The 20,640-nt window shown below is 29.2% G+C and overlaps 3 protein-coding genes and 1 long non-coding RNA gene across 23 annotated transcripts; 1 reads left to right on the forward strand and 3 right to left on the reverse strand.

Annotated features, from left to right (window-relative positions):
• Positions 1-2,921: 2,921 nt before the first annotated feature.
• On the reverse strand, positions 2,922-5,770 carry LOC130973632 (uncharacterized). Its single transcript, XR_009084211.1, has 3 exons — positions 5,540-5,770; positions 3,606-3,727; positions 2,922-3,001 (listed from the first exon to the last, which is right to left on the reverse strand). It is a non-coding gene; the product is annotated as an uncharacterized LOC130973632 (long non-coding RNA).
• Positions 5,771-10,811: 5,041 nt separating this feature from the next.
• LOC130973232 (uncharacterized) lies at positions 10,812-14,834 on the forward strand. 20 transcript variants are annotated; one of them, XR_009084070.1, is made up of 5 exons: positions 11,178-12,141; positions 12,233-12,388; positions 13,087-13,143; positions 13,286-13,432; positions 13,858-14,823. XR_009084070.1 is itself a non-coding variant. In XM_057897674.1 (4 exons), the coding sequence occupies exons 2-4, from the start codon at positions 12,272-12,274 to the stop codon at positions 14,447-14,449; spliced, it is 336 nt and encodes a 111-aa protein (XP_057753657.1). In that variant the 5' UTR covers positions 11,174-12,141; positions 12,252-12,271; the 3' UTR covers positions 14,450-14,833. The 20 variants fall into 20 exon arrangements, 7 of the variants coding, with proteins under 7 accessions (XP_057753657.1, XP_057753656.1, XP_057753651.1 ...); XR_009084076.1 differs by having other exon boundaries at positions 11,174-12,388; positions 14,370-14,832; XR_009084075.1 differs by lacking the exon at positions 13,087-13,143 and having other exon boundaries at positions 11,174-12,141; positions 14,370-14,830.
• Positions 14,835-15,051: 217 nt separating this feature from the next.
• Positions 15,052-19,218, reverse strand: LOC130976936 (uncharacterized). The gene is made up of 4 exons (XM_057901893.1): positions 19,146-19,218; positions 18,817-18,887; positions 15,846-16,163; positions 15,052-15,753 (listed from the first exon to the last, which is right to left on the reverse strand). The coding sequence occupies exons 3-4, from the start codon at positions 16,155-16,157 to the stop codon at positions 15,202-15,204; spliced, it is 864 nt and encodes a 287-aa protein (XP_057757876.1). The 5' UTR covers positions 16,158-16,163; positions 18,817-18,887; positions 19,146-19,218; the 3' UTR covers positions 15,052-15,201.
• Positions 16,902-17,822, reverse strand: LOC130976937 (protein ALP1-like). Its single transcript, XM_057901894.1, has 2 exons — positions 17,575-17,822; positions 16,902-17,477 (listed from the first exon to the last, which is right to left on the reverse strand). The coding sequence occupies exons 1-2, from the start codon at positions 17,675-17,677 to the stop codon at positions 16,996-16,998; spliced, it is 585 nt and encodes a 194-aa protein (XP_057757877.1). The 5' UTR covers positions 17,678-17,822; the 3' UTR covers positions 16,902-16,995.
• Positions 19,219-20,640: the final 1,422 nt, after the last annotated feature.

Below are 20,640 nucleotides of genomic sequence, written 5' to 3' on the forward strand. Positions count from 1 at the left end.
AAATTCATTCTATTTTTTTTCTTTCTTCTCTATTTTCTTTCTTTCCAATCAAATAATTAAATAAGTCTTAGCCTCACGAATAAAATTCATATATAAAATAATTTCTAAAATTAAAAGACACCTCTAGCAAAGTAATTTATTCAACTTTTTTTTTCTTATTTTTTCCTTCACTCAAATAATAAAAAATAATTATTTTTTAATTTATTTTTCATTTCTTTCTTTTCTTGTTCTCTTAAAAAAACAATCCTAAAAAAAGGTAAATAACATTCTTTTAAAACTAAAAAGGTATAATATTATAATTTATAAAAGCTAAAAAATTTATATTTTTAATTTATTCATTTATATGAACACTAAAAAAAATAATCATCAAATATTATATACTAAGTAAGTAAACACGAGTTATTTCTCAATTTTAAGCTTTAGTCTAATTTGGTGGTCTAAAATTGTTTCATTGTTTAGTATTAGCCTATTAGGTACCTAGTTACGGTGGTCCACCTTCTAATTCTAGCTTATCTCGTACGAGAAGTTTTCTTGTAAATAGAAAACTTGTACAATTGTAACATATTTTTATTTCTTATTTACATTGTATTTAAGCTCATTAAAATAAATAAAATCTAAAATATGGAACCAATTACAAAATAAAATTGAAAATCAAACTAATTAAACTACATCTTCACTTATTTTTACATAACCAATTAACAAAAGTAATTTGTTCACAGAAGTTTAAAAATTAAAATATAGGCAGCTAATCACCACATTTTTTAAAGTTTAGGATAACAAGTATCAAACTTTTATTATTGGTTCGTGATTATGTTAGATAAATTTAAATAAAAAATAAAAATTATTTCATAATAATGTAGCATGATTTTGGATATATAACTTTTAAATTTTAAATATATAATTATTAAATATTAAATTTAATTTTAATGTATTGTATGTTAGCATAAAATAATTTTACATGTATATCCAATTAGGTAATGACATATCACTAAACATAACTTATCTTTTACATTGATAGTATGAATTATCATAAAAAAAAATAATTATAATTGCACAACTGCATACAACACTTTACACCATTAATGCATCAAAATTAAACTTTTAAATATTTTAGATGTGACACTTTTAAATATATTATTATTAACTCATTTTTATATGAATGTGCACCTAGTAATTCTCTTTTAATATTATATGAGTATGACAAGGATACTTTTTATTTTTTACGAAAGCATAAATAACAATCATTGGAAATCCTAGACTATCTTCGTAATTTACTTTAATTCTAAATAAAAATATATTTTTTATGTTTTAAAAAAAATATAAATTTTAAAATTTGAATTCCTAAATAAAATTTGTAATTATTCCTCAATGTCTATTAAATAAATACGACACCATGTGATGAACATGTACTAATTTTATATTTGAAATATTCATGTTAAAATAATAAAAATGCATAAATAAACATATAATACATATTTAATATATTTTGAAATCATAAAATATTTCTCAACTCTATATATCAATCAAAGAAAATAAAACAATTTCTCTTACCATATCGAATCATTATCTATGGGTCTTGGAGCCATCTCATAATAAAAATTCATTCCTAGACACTATATAACATTAAAAATAGGATTATTATTATTATTATTATTATCTATTATAATGACTAATTAGGGTGTGATACAAAGAAGGTTATGATACGCAGGTGCGTATACACAGGAGAGCAGGACATGACCATTAATTTCATGATATGTAGGTTTTACTGTGTTAGGGGAAGGAGGCACATTATGATTTGGTAAAAATTTCTTAATCCAAATCCAGAAGTTCCTTATGTTTTATTGATTTTATAAATTAAAATGTACAATAAATATTAGTATTATACTACTATTATTTTTAAAGTTTATTAATTTAATATTATTTTATGTTAGTTTTTTAATTAATTTTTTTATAAAAAATTTCCAGATATTCAATAAATAAATATCGAAATTGTTAATATTCATTATACTACTACTACTACTAATAATAATAATAATAATAATAATAATAATAATAATAATAATAATAAAACCAATTTTAGGCTTGGTGGTCCAAGATTTTCTGGTTGTTTAGTCCTAGGTTATCAAACTTCTAAATTCAGCTTGTCTCTTATCAGAAGTTTTCTTGTAAATGGCAAGCTTGTATAGTTGCATCACATTTTTTTTCTTGTTTGCTTTGCATTTAAGCTCATTAAATAATATTAAATGACATAGTCTTCTGATATTAGTATTTTGGTTTTTTGAAAGCACATATTGATATGAGACTACACCTCATTACACCAATTATGGAATATTAATCATTTTTTAAATGCTAATGCTAGCAAGTTTTCTTATGAAATAGCTATATATATATATTTGGAAAAAGTGAAAAACTAATGGCAAGATAAAAAGAGACTGGATAAAATTAATAAGGATGTGAGAAATTGTTTTATTTATTTTATTGATACGCAGGATTAAAAAATATTTTACAGTTTCAAAATATATTTAATATGGATTATGATCATTTATGCATTTTTATTGTTTTAACATAAATATTTCAAATATAATTGCAATTACTCCAATACCCTGCATTCTTGCAGATACGCATACTAATACGTATATCTATATGTTAATATGTGCATCTGATCATCTCTTCGTGATCTTGTTTCTTACTCAATTAATATTACTGTTAATCTAAGGGTGTGTGGTTCAAGAATTAATTTTCATTACCAAGAATATCATTCATAAGAATATAATGCCTAAGAATAAGATTACTTGGTATATAAGATTTTTGTGTTTGGTTATAAAATTTAAAACCTCAATATATATCATAAAAGGTAACATATCAAGTTATATTATACACAAGAAAACAGATTAATATTTGTTATAGTTATAAAGAAAACGAACCAGGAAAGATGAAGCCTTAAACTGAGAGGAGGCAGCAGAGCAGCAAACAAAGGGGAGATAGAGGAAGATTGAGCAGTCTGTTCAAGCCAAATTAAGCATGCAAAATATGATTTTATCAGATTCAAGAAAAGAAACCAAACATAATGAAGAAGAAAAATGGATGTAATTGAAACCAAATTAACAGAAGGCAAAATCTTTTCCAAATTAACACTAGAGGAACATGCTTCGAACTAGGTATATAATGGTTGAACTTCAACCATTATATAGATGATATGATTGCATAAAAAATTTATTTCAACTACTATTAGCTTTTATTAGCTATGCATAGCAACAATTATTATAAACTATTCTACATAAATAGTTGTACATATAGATTAAATTTCAACTACAAACGTATATAGCATTTGAGATCATTATGTAAAGCTTGTTAAATAATGTGATTGACATACATAGGGGTAATGTACGTAGATATAAACTACAGTTATAAAATCATGCTGTACACCTTAACGATTCAAATATAATCCAATTGACAAGGAATGAGTGGGCCTTGGTAATGTTATGCAAAGCCACAAGCACTTGAGAAGAAAAGTGGATTCATGCAACAATATGATATCATATAGGGTCTTGTGGAGTTCAAATTTCAAATCATGGTATAAAATTGCCAAAAATAAAAAGGGGAACCTCTGGAAATTTTGTGATGTGCAGCCAAAAGGTCATTATATTTGTTGCGGAGATCAGAGAAATCTGCTTGCAGCTTTTCATAATCTGAGATGGAAGGACATCTTAGCTTCTGTTGAATGAACCTGATGGGTGATGGGCATAACAATTAACAAATGGAATCAGAATTCAAAACACAATAATAGGTGAAATTGAAAAGGGCCAAAGCTGCAAATTAAATGAACAAAGGACTGCATTTTCTCAATATAGGCTGAGCTGACACAATTAGTTATGATAACAGTTAGGACAACAGTGAACAAACTTTTCTCTCTTAGCAACAGTGAATAGATAAGTGTTCTTTCACAGCCTTGAATTGTCAAATTTATGCTCCAACATTAGAGACCCTTCATTTTAACTATTGCAATGAACAATAAATAAGAGACTAATAACTTTTACTCTTGTCTCTCTTTCTCTCTAAAATGTATTTTGATATCTCCATATGTTTACACGTAAAGCATAATCCTGAAATGTTTATTGTAAGGACTATAAGTCTATAACTACTACTCCAAGAGTTCTAAGTTATATGGCTCCTACTGAGTCTGCAAAAGCTAAACTAAACTCTCCATGATTTGGTAGTGATTTGGTATTAGACAGAAATGGTATAAACAGGAGGCTGCCAAAAGTAATAACAACAAAGAGCACAGAAAGTTCCCAAAAAACCAAAAGTAAAATAAATACACACTTTCATGAAGATAAGCAAAAAGTATTTATCTAAGACCCTTCATTAATAGTATGAGAAACATAGAAGATTACCATACGTGCTAAGAGACTGCCTGCAAAAAAATTTTGATATCCAAAATCCTTACAAATATTTATGTCTAAAACCCCAAATTTAGTCAAATAGATATAACACCTTTCTAAGATGAAATATGATACGCATTTTAAGGTTAAAAATACCACAAATCTTTTTAATCTCATATTCTCATGTCAAGTGTATTTTTGAGGGACCAAATTCCTAATATGAATCTTTAAGTAACTTCGTAATCCTCTTAAAATGAAAAGCACACAAAAAACAAACATAGAAATTTTGATGTTTAGTTTAGAACTTTTAGAATCAAAAAAGAAATATCAACAGAAGAAATGCTTGAATGTTTACAACTATCAATGAGGAAAAATGAGAATAAATCAACGGATACTTTTCAAAGGAACCATGGACAACTCAATGAGAAAAGATTACTTCATTCTCTTCCTTCGTACAACATCAATCCGACCGTCGATGAGTTTGATTAGCAAAAACCAGTGTGTCAAAATCCTTCAACCCACAATCAACAGGAAATAAACAAACCATCATACAAAATAAGAGCAAACATTATTGTCAAAAGCAACTTTTTTTCCTTGTGAAAAGTAATCACCATAAGAATTGATTGGTAAAATATGAAAAGAACCAAAAAAAGGACTTTTACTGTTAACAATTCTGGGAATGGAAATGAGATTGTCCTTTTCTAGAGATTTTAATTGAAGAATGAAATTGTTTCTAAATTTTTTAAAGAAAGAGCAAAATGGTTGATCAAAATTGTATGAGAAGTTGTATAAGAAGGCACACTGCATAGTAAGAAAGAAACAAACCATAATACAAAATTAGAGCAAACAAAGGCATAAATCAAAGCAAAGAAGTCCAACAAATCACCACAGAAATTTTCGAAATCAAATCATTTTCCTTAAATCAAAATAAACGATACACGACCTTACCCTAATTCAAAAATAACGAAACACAAATTATCAACACATATAAAATCAGAAATTTGAACAAATGGAAAATCATGTTTCAATTTTAAAAAACCAAGAAGAAACAAAGGCCAATGCAACAACTTCTGGAATAACAAAGAATGAAGGGCGAAAATGGGAGAACAAAACCAACTCAAATATAGATTAAAAACTTCATAGCTTACGTGATTGACCTGGTTGTGATGAATGGCAGGCAGAACCATGGGTGCCAGCCGCAATGCAGTCACAGCAACGGCAGGATCAGAGACAGCAATGAACAGGAGTCGCCACTTAAACTTCAGCTGCCGCCACATCAACAGCAGCCGGACCACCAGCAGGAGCAGCCTTCGGAGGACGACCTGGCTTCCTCTTCGAGATAGGAGGATGCCCTATCCGACGCAGCATAGCAACAATCCGGCCCAGAAAAGAGATAGAGAAAGAAAGAGTACGTAAAAAAGAAAGAGATAGAGAAAGAAAAGAATTATATACCCTCAATAAAAAATTCTACAGAAAAGAGAGAGTACGTAAAAAAGAAAGAGATAGAGAAAGAACAGGAAGAAAAAAGTATCTCTGAACAACGCAATAGGAAAAATAAGAAGTGGGTAATAATGGAAAAAAAGGAAAACAAAATTTTTAAAATTGTCCGTGTCCACTCTTCCAAATCCCGTGTTCATCATTGTCCTTCGTGAAATAGTGGACACAAAAGTATAAAAAATTGTCTCAGAGACAATATTTCACTGTCCATGTCTCTGCTTCCAAACACTTTTTAAACAAGTGTTGTCCATGTCTCCGTGTTCTGCCCCCAAAAACAAACACTACCTAGAAGTATGTATTTATGGCTGTGTTGAATACATGTTAGTATAGTACTAATAATTATTATTTGCGCGTTCACTTTAACATTTTTAACATATTCTCTCTACAAATTTTATTTATGTATTGTTACTATTAATTGGACAGCCAAAATTGTTACATTTTTTTTTACTGTAATTGTATTTTTGAAACCCGTCCTTATTTGCTCCCAAATATGTGTTGCTACTTGCTACTGCGCATGACTATTTTTTTTCCCTAGTATAATTGCGTGTTAACAACTATAGAGACCTACTTAAATATTATATTTTCTCTCACAAATTAAATATTTTTGATCGCTCGTTGATTGTATATTTTTTATCGCTCACGATCATAAAGATTATCAAATGCACATATAGACAAAATTGTGGGGTATTGGAGTAATTGTAATTATATTTGAAATATTTATGTTAAAACAATAAAATGCATAAATGATCATATAATACATATTAAATATATATTTTAAAATTATAAAATATTTTTTAACCTTGCATATCAATAAAATAAAATAAAATAAAACAATTTCTCACATCCTTATTAACTATATCCGTTCTCTTTTTGTTTTGTCATTAGTTTTTCACTTTTTCCAAATATATATATACATAGCCATTTCATAAGAAAACTTGCTAGCACGAGCTAGCATTTAAAAAAAAAGGATTAATATTCCATAATTGATATAATGATGAGGTGTAGTCTCATATGCTCTTAAAAACCAAAATATTAATAACCAGGCCAGAAGTCTATGTATGCCATTTAATTTTATGATAGGTAAGTTTTACTATATGTTAGAGAAAGTACTCCAAAATCCAAATTCAGAACTGAGTTTGATACCCTCCTTTTTTAATTTTTTTAACACTTTTTTATTTTAATAAATTCAGCTTATTAATTATTTTATTGCAAGTTACAGACTCAAGTTATTTTTTATTAATTTTATATATTAAAATATACAATAAATATTGGTGTTATACTATTATTATTTTTTAAGTTTAAATATTTTTTGTTTATTTAATTTAATATTATTTTATATTAACTTTTTAATTGATTTTTTTTATAAAAATTTCAAATATTCAATAAATACATATTGAAGTTGTTAATATTCATCATTCCACTATATTTTTTTACATATTTTATATTTTATATATTTTAAATTTTTTATAATTATTATGATAAAAAAATTAAAAATATAGTTTTTAAGAAAAAGACTAAGATTCAGGAGGAAAAAAATATGTCATAACATCAACAATATTTGATAATAGTTTTACTATTATTATGAAAAAAGTAAGATACAATTTTTAAAGGTTTAAAGAGTCATATTAAATGAATTTGATCTTAATTTTAAAAACAATTTTTTAATTTTGATAATATCATCTAAACTAAAATACAAGATTAAATAATTTTATGTTAAATAAAATTTATAAAAAATATTTAAATAATTAATTTTTATTTAATATAAATCACCCAAAATTATTTTAATACACATGATTTGATATTTTATAATTAGAATATTCATCTTTTTAAACTATGACATATTATTTAATATTTATCATTCCGTATACTGGCTTTTTAAAAATTCTTCTGAAATTATACCTTGTTAACAAAATACAACAAAAGTAAAAAGATGAATTTTAAAAATGTTTAAAGTAAATATTAAATCCCCCTTAAGGTGGGTGACAGTTGTTGCGCTGGGTATGATTTTGACTCATGGGTAAAAAGATGAATTTTAAAAATATAAAAACAGTACCAATGAGGCAATGATTAACCAAACTCATTAAAAGATCAGAGATACACATCTTTTAGACGTGAAAGGTTGAACGAGATATTCTTTTGTGGAGGAGGCCCTGTTTATACTAAAATAAAAAGATAGAAAGTCAAACAAAAATTTCCAAATACAAAAAAGTGAAAATTATTATCCTTGGTGTATATTTGGCAAAATTGGGTGGCGATGGATATTTTTTATTACTCCAGCTTTACATTTCTTTGTCCCTATCTTCTCTAGCGAGAAAAGTATTAAATATATTGAGTTGTTGAAATGAATCCTAACATTTTCTTCATATCTTTGCTTAGTGATACCTCCCTCATTGTTTGTTTTACTTTATTTATTTATTTATTTATTTGATTCTCTAAGATGGTTACCTTAAGTTAAATATAATTTTGACCTCTAAGATATAAATCAAAAATTTTTTCATTTTTAACTTTTTTTTTAGTAAAAGGATTAATGGAAAATTTTTACGTTTGATCTACTCTATTGGAACAGCAATATAATAGATAAGGATAGGTAGTAACTAGTAAGTTAAATTTTTGTCTTCTTGTATGAGGCAAAATATCCGAAATATCCTTGAAATGATAATAAATTGACGCAAGGGGTAATGAAAAATCAACGATTACCTATGTGGTTAAACGATGAAAAGAATTAATTTCACATTTTAAGTGTTTAACACTAGTTACACCAAATAATAACAGGAATAACAAAAGATAAATAAATAGATAATAACTTAACTCCTTAAAATACATATAAATCAATTTAATTATTATAATATTTTTTTACATCAATTTATAAATGTATAATTTTTAAAAAATACACATAATATCAATGTTTTTTTTTTACTATTTTCTTATAAGAAGGTATATTATATTATTATAGTCCCCAAATATAAAGTGTAATTATAATATGGTCAAATAATGAATATGGAAAAACTTTCACTTTAATATTAATTAATTACATCACCAAAAAAATATGTACATAAATGCACAGTAATAAAGGTTTTGCGCCTCCACTTTAACATTTTTAACATATTCTTTCTACAAATTTTATTTATGTATTGTTACTATTAATTGGACAGCCAAAATTGTTACATTTTTTTTACTGTAATTATCTTTTTGAAACCCGTCCTCATTTGCTCCCAAATATGTGTTGCTAGTTGCTACTGGGCATGACTACTTTTTTTTTCCCCTAGTATATGGCAACTGTTAACAATTATAAAGACCTACTTAAATATTATATTTTCTCTCACAAATTAAATTTTTTTTATCGCTCGGTGAAACACGATCATAAAGATGATCAAATGCACATATAAGACAAAATGTGGGGTATTGGAGCAATTGTAATTATATTTGAAATATTTATGTTAAAACAATAAAATGCATAAATGATCATATATAATACATATTAAATATATATTTTAAAATTATAAAATATTTTTTAACCTTGCATATCAATAAAATAAAATAAAACAATTTCTCACATCCTTAATAATTATATCCGTTCTCTTTTTTTTTGTAATTAGTTTTTCACTTTTTCCAAATATATATACATAGCCATTTCATAAGAAAACTTGCTAGCACTAGCTAGCATTTAAAAAAGGATTAATATTCCATAATTGATATACTAAGGTGTAGTCTCATATGCTTTTAAAAACCAAAATATTAATAACCAGGCCAGAAGTCTATGTATGTCATTTAATTTTATGATAAGTAAGTTTTACTATGTTAGAGAAGCTAAGGTACTCCAAAATCCAAATTCAGAACTGAGTTTGATACTCTCCTTTTTTTTTATTTTCTTTTAACACTTTTTTATTTTAAACTCAGCTTATTAATTATTTTATTGCAAATTACAGACTCAAATTATTTTTTATTAATTTTATATATTAAAATATACAATAAATATTGGTGTTACTACTATTATATTTTAAGTTTAAATATTTGTTGTTTATTTAATTTAATATTATTTTATGTTAACTTTTTAATTGATTTTTTTTATAAAAAAATCAAATATTCAATAAATATATATTGAAGTTGTTAATATTCATCATTCTAACTATATTTTTTTACATATTTTATATTTTAAATTTTCTATAATTATAATGATAAAAAAATTTAAAAATTATGATTTTTAAGAAAAAGATTAAGATTTAGGAGAAAAAAATATGTCATAATATCAACAGTATTTGATGATAGTTTTATTATTATTAAAAAAAAATAAGATACAATTTTTAAAAGTTTAAAGAGTCACATTAAATAAATTTGATCTTAATTTTAAATTAGATATTAAGAACAATTTTTTTTATTTTGATAATATCATCTTTAAAATAGTAGTTTGCATCCTGAAACTAGATTTTCATAATATCTTACAGACCAAAACAATATATCTTGAATGTTTCTTGTTAATGATTAATCTATGTAGGTTAGGTGGGAAGGGTTGGATGTTAGTTTTGGATATATTTATTGTGGAGTGGGTTTATTGTAAGACCCAAGTTATCGAAAATTAAATAATTAGTTATTTATGAGTTATTATATTTATTAAATTTTATTTTTAAGAAAATTATTTTTAATAAAAATAATTAAATAGAATTTTATTATTATTAAATTTAATTTGATTATAATTTATTTTATTAGTTTGAATTATTTATTAAAAATTATTTTAGTAGACAAAATAAAAATTTATTATTATTATTATTATTATTATTATTATTATTCGCCGAAACCATTAAAGAAACAAAAAGTAAGAAAAACCTAGGGTAGCTTGTATTAATACATATATATGTATATATATGTTAATATCATGACACATGTTTCATTCTTTATTAACTAATGACACCTATAATGCTTTAATCACCACTAAATTTCACTTATCACAATCATCTTCCATTCTATTCATTATTCAGAGTGAACTTGGGAGAAAGAAGAAAGAAAGATCGAATGAGCTTCCATGGAAACCATGAGTTTCTGGCTCCAATTTTTAGAGATCTGTAACTCCAATAAAAAATCTAATCCGGTAAAAGTGTTCGTATCTTCCTCCTCTACGCGTTGACGTTATTTTTGTTCGGTGGAAGCTGACGGTAATATAGCTCCCCTTCCTCTTGAGTTCGGCCAATTGGAGTTTTAGGAGGCACAGACGATTCTTGACGTTTTTCTCTTCAGCAGTTCATTCAGAAAGTTTTTCGAAACTTTTGTTGATTTTGATTTCATACGGAGGTAGGTGATTTTGTTTTGAAATTAACTGTTTTTAAACTATGAATGCCATGGAAGTCTAGTGAGTATTTGTAAATAATTTATGATTGTTTGAAATGACTGAATGATGAGTTTGAGTTATGTTTGTGACTGAATTTGATGAATATGTATTTGATTTCTCGATTGAAAAGAGGTTGAAAATTGTTCAGTTGGGACCCGAAAAAGGGTGGCTAATCCCGAGTTTTAGGGGAAGTGCTGCCGAAATTTTATAAAAATCTGAGGTTTTATTTGAAAAGTTATTTTAAAAGATTTGGTTTTGGAAAATTAAATTATTTGAGATTTATTTCGTTGAGAAAAGGTGTATTCTATTTTTAAACTAGATTTATTAAGAAAAACATAATGTTTTAAATCCAATTTTGTAAGGAGAGATTTTGTTCTAAGTGTTGTTTTGAGTTTGTTTTTTAAGAAAAGGAATCTCTGCCACAGGAGAGCAGAGAACAAAGATTAAAGGAATATATTAATTAATGAAGCGTCTGCCACAGGAGAGCAGATGTGACATTGTTTGGGCCTTAGTGCCAAATGTAAAGTGGGGACGCCCACACACTGAGAACTGTTTTCCAGATGTACGCTTAGGCTGCGTTTGTTTTCAGAGACAGAACAGAACATGACACTGGGACAGAGACAATAGGGCGGAGACATTAAAAATTATTGTTTATGTATTGTGTTTGGATATGATGGACAAGACACTAATGTAATGTCCAATATCATGTTTGGATACACATAAAAATACATGGACAAGACTATAATATTAGGTAAAATGACTAAAATAGACATCCCTCCCCTCCTTCCCTGTATCTCTAATCCTTGCCCTCCCTAACCTTTCGCTAAACTCTTCTCACTCTCTCTGGTGGACTACTCTTCAACACATCGCATTCAGTTTTACCCTACCTCTCTTGATTGCAAGAATGTTGTCATTGTTCCCATTCTCACGAATCATGTTAAGGTACGCTCTTCTTCAAATCCCAAATTCTGTTCCTCATTCCGCTCTCGGTCTTTGCTTCCCTTCAACTTCATCCCTACACTCTCACTCTCAGCCCCAATCGCTTGATGAAGCTGTTGATTCCTTCACTCGCATGCTCTTTATGTGTCGCCCTCCATCCATCCTTCAATTCCCCAAGATTTTGGGATCTCTTGCCAAGACCAACCATTGCCCCACCGCCATTTCCCTTTTTCAGCAATTGCAATCCAGGGTAATCGCTCCCAATTTATTTACTTTGAATATCTTAATCAATTGTTCCTGCGGAATGGATTTGGATCACTCTTGCTGTCTCTGCTTTTGTAAAGATTTTCAAGAGTGATTTTCAGCCTTATACCGTAACGTTGACAACAATCATCAAAACTCTCTGTCTATGTGGTAATGCTGAAAAAGCACTGCACTTTCATGGCAAAGTGCTGGCTCATGGATTTCATTATTAGTTTTATGAGCACTTCCTTGTTGGAACACTATATTTTATACAATAAGAAATTTGTTATTGAAAAATAGACAGTATTGTGAATCATCTTTGTTATTGATTATTGTTTCTGGTCATTATATTTGAGCTATATCTAGAATGGCTATGTATGTCTATGTGGAGGAGCTTCATCATGAATGAATTTGGGTAATGTTTCCTATATTGTCTTTGCTGGAGAAAGAATAAAGACAGGGTCGATTGTTTACTCAAAATCAAACTCATGTAAATATACATCATTAGTTCAACCCTTAAAAGTGGGTAATTAAGGAGCTAATGCTTAGCAGTATTCATAATAGTTAGAGTTGGTTGTGAGTTACGGAATTCTACTATTTTGTGCAGTTCTTGTTAGCTTGTGGTCCCCTACTTTAAGGAAAATATCCTCTATATATTCTTCTAATTATCATATTACCAACTCAATAATTCTTTCATTGATTTAGCTTCTGCAAATTCCAATCTTTTACTGTCATTTAAAGCCAAACTGAGCAAAGTTTCATGTAAGTGCAATATTAAATTTTGATCAAAATTTACTACCTGGATACTATTATTAGTACTTGACTATATGAATTGAGCTTATCATGAAGATTGTGTTTTTTTTTAGTAAAAGGGACTTTCTTGTGTTTTTTTTTTTTTTTGGAGATGCAAAGAAGATGGAGAAGAAAAGAGAGATTGTGGAGCTGTATAGGGAGAGGCTGGACAACACTCTTGCCTCACCTCATATGACAAATTATCACATGCTCAAAAACCTTGTTCAGACTCAACTCTTGCATTCTTCAAAACAACAAGGTACTAATAACAGCATTCCTTAGCCATATTTGCTTTGTAATGATTGAATGTTTATTAGTACTATAGTTGATGAGTGTTTCTGAATATAGTAAAGGGTCTAGTACAAGTACACCATCATACACTGATTGGAAAGTATGCTATCTACACTACAACTATGCTATATTTTTATTGTCCATCCTTTTAGATATAGAACTTGAAATCAGTAATTTGCATTGTTGTAATGTTACTTCTTTAAACAGATAAAATAGGATAATGAAGGGTTCCGTGTTATATATCGCGAAGGGCCGGAAGGAACTCCGTTTCAAGTGGCCTTATATTATTGTCCATTCTGTTCCTATACATCTCAGTTTGAAAGATTCGTGTCATCCATTTAATTTGGTAATTTTGGTAGTTGTTAATCTAACACTGGTTGATCTTCCTGCCAGAATTCTACCAAGGTGAAGGTGCCGATAGCTTAAGGTGAAGAAAGAAAATTCCTAGAAGAAAATGAGCTAAGGGAAAAGAAAAGAAAAGCAGCAGCATGAATGTATGGACCATAAGAGTGAATTCATTTGTAAAGTGAACCAATAAGGGTGAATTCATTTGTAAATAAATATTGATGTGCACTTAGATTAAGCAAAAGCTGGATAGGCTCTTACTCACTTTAGAGGCAAGCTCTATTTTGAAGAGTTATTGCTATCTGCCACAGCTAAGCACATTTAGATCCTCTGGATTGGGGTATGAATGGGGAGTTTTGACCACAAACTGACGTATGAGGCTAGGACTTCTCTCCGTGAACACCCCAGTTTTGTTTCTAGCTTGGGTAGACTTTTCTTTTTGGTAACAGAGAAAAGCCATTGTTTTAATCAATTGAGATGCTTTTGCATTGTAGTTTTGATGTAGCATAAAATGTAACTGAAGCATGGAAATTTGACTAACTGTGTGTTCTCTATTACAGGAAGGACTGAGTTTGGTTTTCAGAGGTGGGAATGGCTGATGGTTGATGAAGTACAAAATGATCAAACTGCAACTGCTTAATATTTTATTTTTTTTAAAATATTATTCACAGTCATCATTTTATTCTATTTCAAATTTCCATGAGAGAAGAGAGAATATGCATACATGTTTAGGACATGGGACATATGCCTTTACATGTAGAATATCATTGAGCCTGAAGTTTCAATAACTTGTGTCACTTATTGTTACACTTAATAATAGTTTTCGAGCTTTATTTTTCAGAAGTGGACCATTTGAGTTATGCTTGTTCATTCCATCTCTACATGGTTGATTTTTGTGAAATACAATATATGAGTTTCCCAGGTGTTCTTGAACCGTTCCGTTTAACTATTTTGGGTTCTTTTGCATAACAAACCTTTCCAAACTAGTGCAACACAATGAAATGAGGTCTACTAATTGCAAATTATATATTCTTCAACCTTATTAACAATGAACACCAGAAAAACTAACATCGAAGACTGGACGTAACCTTATGAAAAAAAACATTATTTTTTTAAAAAAAATAATTTACAATAAATGAATTTATATTTATTTTAAACCATATACAAGATATTAATTTCTAACCAAAATCTTAAACAATTAAACAATTTCTAACCAAAAGCTTAAACAATTAAGCATCCATTTTGAACAAGTTTCTGCAGTAACATAATTAAAACCAATACGTAAAACTAACTATGCACTAACATCAAAAAAATCTTGCATGTAAAATTATGCTTGTTTGAACCTAAGTCTGCACAAAATGAAATGATAACTCAAAGAGATTAACTCTAATTCTAAGTATGCAATATAGCTCTAATAAATCCGGTTTTCTGACTATTTTTCAATGACCAAAACATTTTTTTCAGTTGAGGATTTGTGGAGAACTTGAGTGCAATAGAAATAACTTCATCATCAGTGAATCCAAGTTCGCTGAGTATATCACCAGTCTTTTTTTCCTCACGAGTGTTGACCAAAGCTTGGGCAAAAGCATCCAAACGCTTTTCCTGTTGATCGAACACATATTTCAGCGTGTCAGTTAACTCCTTCATCATCTTGGTATCCTTTGCCGCTTTAAATGAGGAAGGCTTCTTTCCTTGTTTCTTCCCAGAAGATGAAGCCACAGAATTTGATTGTTGGAGTAGAGATTCACTACAATCATGATTTGAGTTAAAGAAATCCGTATCTTCTTCATCCATTTCTTCATACCCATTCATTTGCACTTCTTCTTCAGCGTCATTGCCGCATACAGCAGCATCCCCATTTGCTCTTTCCTTACAAAATATTTTTTCCAAGCGTGTATAAAGGGGAAAAGGCTTTCCTGGAGTATACAACCTTACTCCTTGTTTCTAGAAAAAATAAAAAATAAAAGATCAACAAAGAAGGACAGACTATCAAGTAGAATAAAATTAATTCAACAAAAACAAACTTGTAAACCAACCTTCATATAAGCAGCGAGGATCTCTTTGTTGTCCACAACCACGCATTGCTTCACATCATCCCATCCAAAACCGCTACAGCCTGCCATGTCAGCAGCAAATTGATATTTCTCTTTCAACCTCTTAACCTTGTTTTTGCAATGAGTTATTTGAAAACCACCACTTGGAAACCTCTCATTCATTTTTGCAGCAAGTTTCTCAAAAGATCCAGGCCTAAATTGACCTGCATCAGCTATTCTTCCTTCAATGACAAGCTCCTCCATAAAACCAACAAATACCTCTGTCTCCTCATCAGTCCAAACATGTCTGTCCATTTGTCTCTACAATCTAGATTAACTAAATCAGAATTCAATTGAACATCATAAACATATCATGACATTATCTTTATAATGTATCAATACAATATAGTTAAATAAAATACACATAATAATTCAAACTATCAAAAACAAGCCAAAGGCAGTTAGCTTGGCTAGAAGAACATTCTTTGGTGAAGGTGTCCTAAGACATGGCAACTAGCAACTTGAACATTGGTATGTATAGTTCAGGTTGCCTTTTCATCAATTATTTTTTCAAAATCTAGGTAATCAATGCTTGTTTTGAAAGAAAGTGACAACAAGAGATTAAGTGAGCTAAGCATGAGTTCCAACTTCCAACCAAGGTAAAAAATTTGATAAGAAATTAGAGGAATGACAAGTTAGTTGGAAACTATTTTTTTTTTAAATTCATTAGACGGGAAATTAAAAAGGATAAGAAAACCCACCAGGTATAATAAATATCATGAAACAAAGCTAACCAATCTTTCAATCAATCTAAAAGCAAAATTGGGCTGGAAAAGAGTTAAATATGATTGCAAGCAGGAAAATGCAAGACGTAGATATAAACAGAAATCACAGAAATGTGAAAACAGGAGACTGCAAAAGAAAGATGATCCATCTTTTATGAACTCAGAAAAATAGTTATATGATTAAGTCTTGGTTGATGTTACCACTTTGACACTATGTTGAAGAAAAATATGGAAAAGGAAGAGAAGACGATTGTACAAGTAACAAATACAGGAATATAAAGATTTCAGAGAATATTAAGATTAGAGAGAATGAATCAAAATGAATCAATAATATACATTTTCAATCAAATAAGCCAATCATATGATAATTAATTAATTCGGCTATGCATCCACTCATTGTACATTTCATGTGCTAAGTTGTCTCGCCAAACAGTCCATTCATTGCTGCCCTCTACACTGTCAATCATTTCATCATCGCCATCTTGGTTATCACCATGCTCCTCTCCAATAAGCACTTGCTCATTCTCAAGTGATATGTCCTCCTCAGGATCGGAGTCCATATTAAGCCGAATAAAATTTTGTAATAAACAACAAGCAATAATTATTTTATTTTGTGTCTTGATTTGGTAGAAACAAGGACTCCTCAAAATTGCCCATCTCTTCTTCAATAAACCAAAACAACGTTCAATAATGTTCCTAGCTGAAGAGTGCTTCTTGTTAAAATATTCTCGAAAGTTTCTAGGCGCATTTCTACCATAGGCCCATTCTTGTACGTGGTATCGAGTTTGCCTATATGGTGCTAGAAACCCCTTGCAATTAGTATAACCAGCATCCACTAAATAATAATTCCCTATAAATTAAAAGAGACACGTTATGAGGATTAAGAAAATTTTATGAATTAAAAATTTTGAAGTGTTTTAGTTACCTAAAATTTAACTATTACATACCAATTGGTATCTTGAGGTTATTACGACGTGAAATTGCATCTCTAAGGACTCTTGAATCCGATGCGGATCCTTCCCATCCACTAAGTACGTACACAAAATTCATATCTCGATTGCATACGCCTAGGACGTTGGTTGATATTTTACCCTTTCTTGTTCTGTATCTTGATTTATCTTCTTCAGGGACAGTCACATCTATATATGTTCCATCTAATGCTCCTAGACAGTTCTAAAGCAAAGAAATTGAAGGTTCAAAACTATCCCTATACCAAACCATATATAATACAAAACCACAACCGCGTTTCTTCATTAGACGTACCTTGAACCATTTCCATCGGGGATCTATGCAGTCATCTGGAACAGGAATAGGCTTTGCAAACAACAGGCTTTGGACACGTATTACCGATGACAAAACTTTATTAAAATACTTACTTATTGTTTCTCCTGACCTATAAAATCTAACTTGGAGTGTGCGATTCTTTTTATGATGAGCTAAAATTATTAAAAATATAATCACTTGCTCTGGTATATTTACATGACATTCATCGCTTAATCCACCCTGAACTTTAAGTAACTCACATAATCTTCCTAATGCATCTACGCTCATCCTTAATTCCCAAATACAATTTTTATCGCCTCCTCCTATTATGCGGCTTAACACATTCCGTCTTAAGGGATTAGTATTAATTTCTCTATTCCTAATCAACAAATGTCTCCTTCTCTTATTTCTCAAACATAAAAATGCAAGCATCAAAATTAATATTGTGGCTGTCTCAAGTTCAATCTCAATCATAAAATAATAAAAAAAAAGAAATCGCCTAAATTGTTCAGAGTAGTCCAATGGTTCCATTCTTCCCTAACAACAGATAAAAAATTTAAATCATAATTTATTATAAAATAACATAAATACTATAAATAATCAATAAGAATAAAAATAACAACATCACCAACTAATTATTTTATTTTTGCATTCAAATCAATAAGAAGAGTTCAATATAATTTTTTTCATTCCTTATTCCATTCTAAACAAAATTATGTTCAATCATTCATTCACAGCAGGACTGCATAAATTAAAAATTTTGACACCAAAAATATCATTTCTCATGTCCATATTTAATTTTTACATTTTCAAATCACAAACAATATAAACAAATAAAAATAAAAGAAGCCAGAAGAACCCAATAATTTAAAGTAAAACAATACAAACGAAATTAAGAAGCAAAGAGGAAAGGTAGTGTTATATACCTGCGTGACTGAGAAAGAGAAGAACACGTGAATTCCAAAAGTTGTGACAAGCTCTAATAAATATTTTACTTCTGAAATGTTGTAGTTAAATTAGTTGAGCAAAAAAATGAAGAGGAGAAGCAGTAAAGAAAAAAAATAAATCAAAAAAAAAAAGAAAGAAGAATAAGATAAAGTACTAAACAATAAAACACCGGAGAAAGAAGAGAAATAAGAAGAAGAATGGGACAGAGAGCAAAGAGAAAGAGAAGAGACAGAGAGAAAGAAGAGAAATAAGAAGAAGAAGAAAGGGACAGAGATCAAAGAGAAAGAGAAGAGACAGAGAGCTAGACCTGGGAAGTGAAACGAAGAAAGAATCTGAAAACGAGAAGGAAGAAGGAGAGACGAAACAGAGAGCAAGGGAAGATAATTTTGGAGGAGAAGGCTGCTGCACAACACAAAATTAGGGCTTATGATATGATTTAAAAAAGGGTAACAATGGAATAATAATAATATGTAGGGATAAAATAGGAAAGAATTTTTATTAAAAAACTTGTGTCCACATTGTTAATTCCCGTGTCCATCATTGTCCTCCATAAAAGAGTGGACACTAAAATTAAAAAAACTGTTCCAGAGACAATGTGTCCACTGTCCATGTCTCTGTTACCAAACACGTTTTAAACATTTATTGTCCATGTCTTTGTGTACTGTCTCCAAAAACAAACGCTACCTTATTGATTTGGAAAGTCACACTGATGCGGCCTAGCCGTACGACTTATAAGCACACTGATGCATCTGGAAAGCCATATTTGGGACTTGTGCCCGGGTAATGTCGGGAGCGGATAGACAACCGACACATGAGCTCATGGCCTGCGTTAGGGATAGACATGCATCATGTTGTTTGCACATTTGCATTTGATTGTGCTTGCTTGTCTTATTACTTTGTGATTGTACTATTTGTCTTGTTGTGACTTGCTTGTACATTTAATTGAATCTCTTTCTTGCACTATTTGTTTGTGAGTGTATTAAAGTGATTACGAGTTGACATTTGACTGAAGATTAACTATGTGGCTGAGAGACAGAAAATGTGACTAGTTTTATATTTAAAATTTGTTTTGAGTTTAGAAATTTAAAGAAAAGTAATTATTTATCTAAAGTAGAAATAAAAGTATTTTCAAAGGGTTAACAAAATAGTTTTACTAAGTAAGTTAATTATTTGCATTAAATTCATTACTTTTACGGCATTCACATTCCCTATTGAGAACGTGTGGTTTGTTCTCACCCCAAAATCTTCTATCCTTTCAGTGACACAGGTTCGAAGATTTAGTTAGAAGATGCAGACGACCAGTAGATTTACTTGTGATTCCTGTTATTTTTATAGAGTTCCCTCGCCCTTGTTGCTTTAAGTTTTATTTTATCCAGAGGGATAGGTATTGTATTTGAGTTTTATATTGAATTCATTTGTATAGTATTTATTATTATTAATAATTGTGTAATTTGAATTACTACAAATAATTTTCTGGTATTTTCTTATAAACTGAAACGCGATATCGACCTAAAGGCTCAATATTAAATAGTAAATAAGAAGAACAGATTAGTAACTCTTTACTTTTGGTACGATTATGACGTGTTAAAGGTTAGGGTGTTACATTTATGCTGTTGCATCAGGTTATAATCACTTAAATTGAAAATGTTACGAATATGATGAATCGGGTAGGCTTCCACTTATTCGAGAAATAATGAAAATTTTGACAGGTAAAAAATATATCGATGGAGATACTTGATTTTTATGAAAGCAACAGGATGTTCACGGAAGATAGAATTAATGCTGCTATCCAGAAGCTAACC

Source organism: Arachis stenosperma, chromosome 4 (genome assembly GCF_014773155.1).
Source record: "Arachis stenosperma cultivar V10309 chromosome 4, arast.V10309.gnm1.PFL2, whole genome shotgun sequence".
Lineage (NCBI taxonomy): Eukaryota > Viridiplantae > Streptophyta > Magnoliopsida > Fabales > Fabaceae > Arachis > Arachis stenosperma.

What these genes read in the sequence shown, in the direction of transcription:
- LOC130973232 (XM_057897668.1), top strand. Translation starts at nt 12,104, where the DNA reads ATGTTGTCATTGTTCCCATTCTCACGAATCATGTTAAGGTACGCTCTT. An exon ending in TTCAGCAATTGCAATCCAGG is followed by an intron (nt 12,389 to 13,293) that starts GTAATCGCTCCC and finishes GGAGATGCAAAG; the next exon opens with AAGATGGAGAAGAAAAGAGA. An exon ending in GCATTCTTCAAAACAACAAG is followed by an intron (nt 13,433 to 14,369) that starts GTACTAATAACA and finishes TCTCTATTACAG; the next exon opens with GAAGGACTGAGTTTGGTTTT.
- LOC130976937 (XM_057901894.1), bottom strand. Translation starts at nt 17,677, where the DNA reads ATGAATTTTGTGTACGTACTTAGTGGATGGGAAGGATCCGCATCGGAT. An exon ending in TAACCTCAAGATACCAATTG is followed by an intron (nt 17,478 to 17,574) that starts GTATGTAATAGT and finishes TTTAATTTATAG; the next exon opens with GGAATTATTATTTAGTGGAT.
- LOC130976936 (XM_057901893.1), bottom strand. Translation starts at nt 16,157, where the DNA reads ATGGACAGACATGTTTGGACTGATGAGGAGACAGAGGTATTTGTTGGT. An exon ending in TCCTCGCTGCTTATATGAAG is followed by an intron (nt 15,754 to 15,845) that starts GTTGGTTTACAA and finishes TATTTTTTCTAG; the next exon opens with AAACAAGGAGTAAGGTTGTA.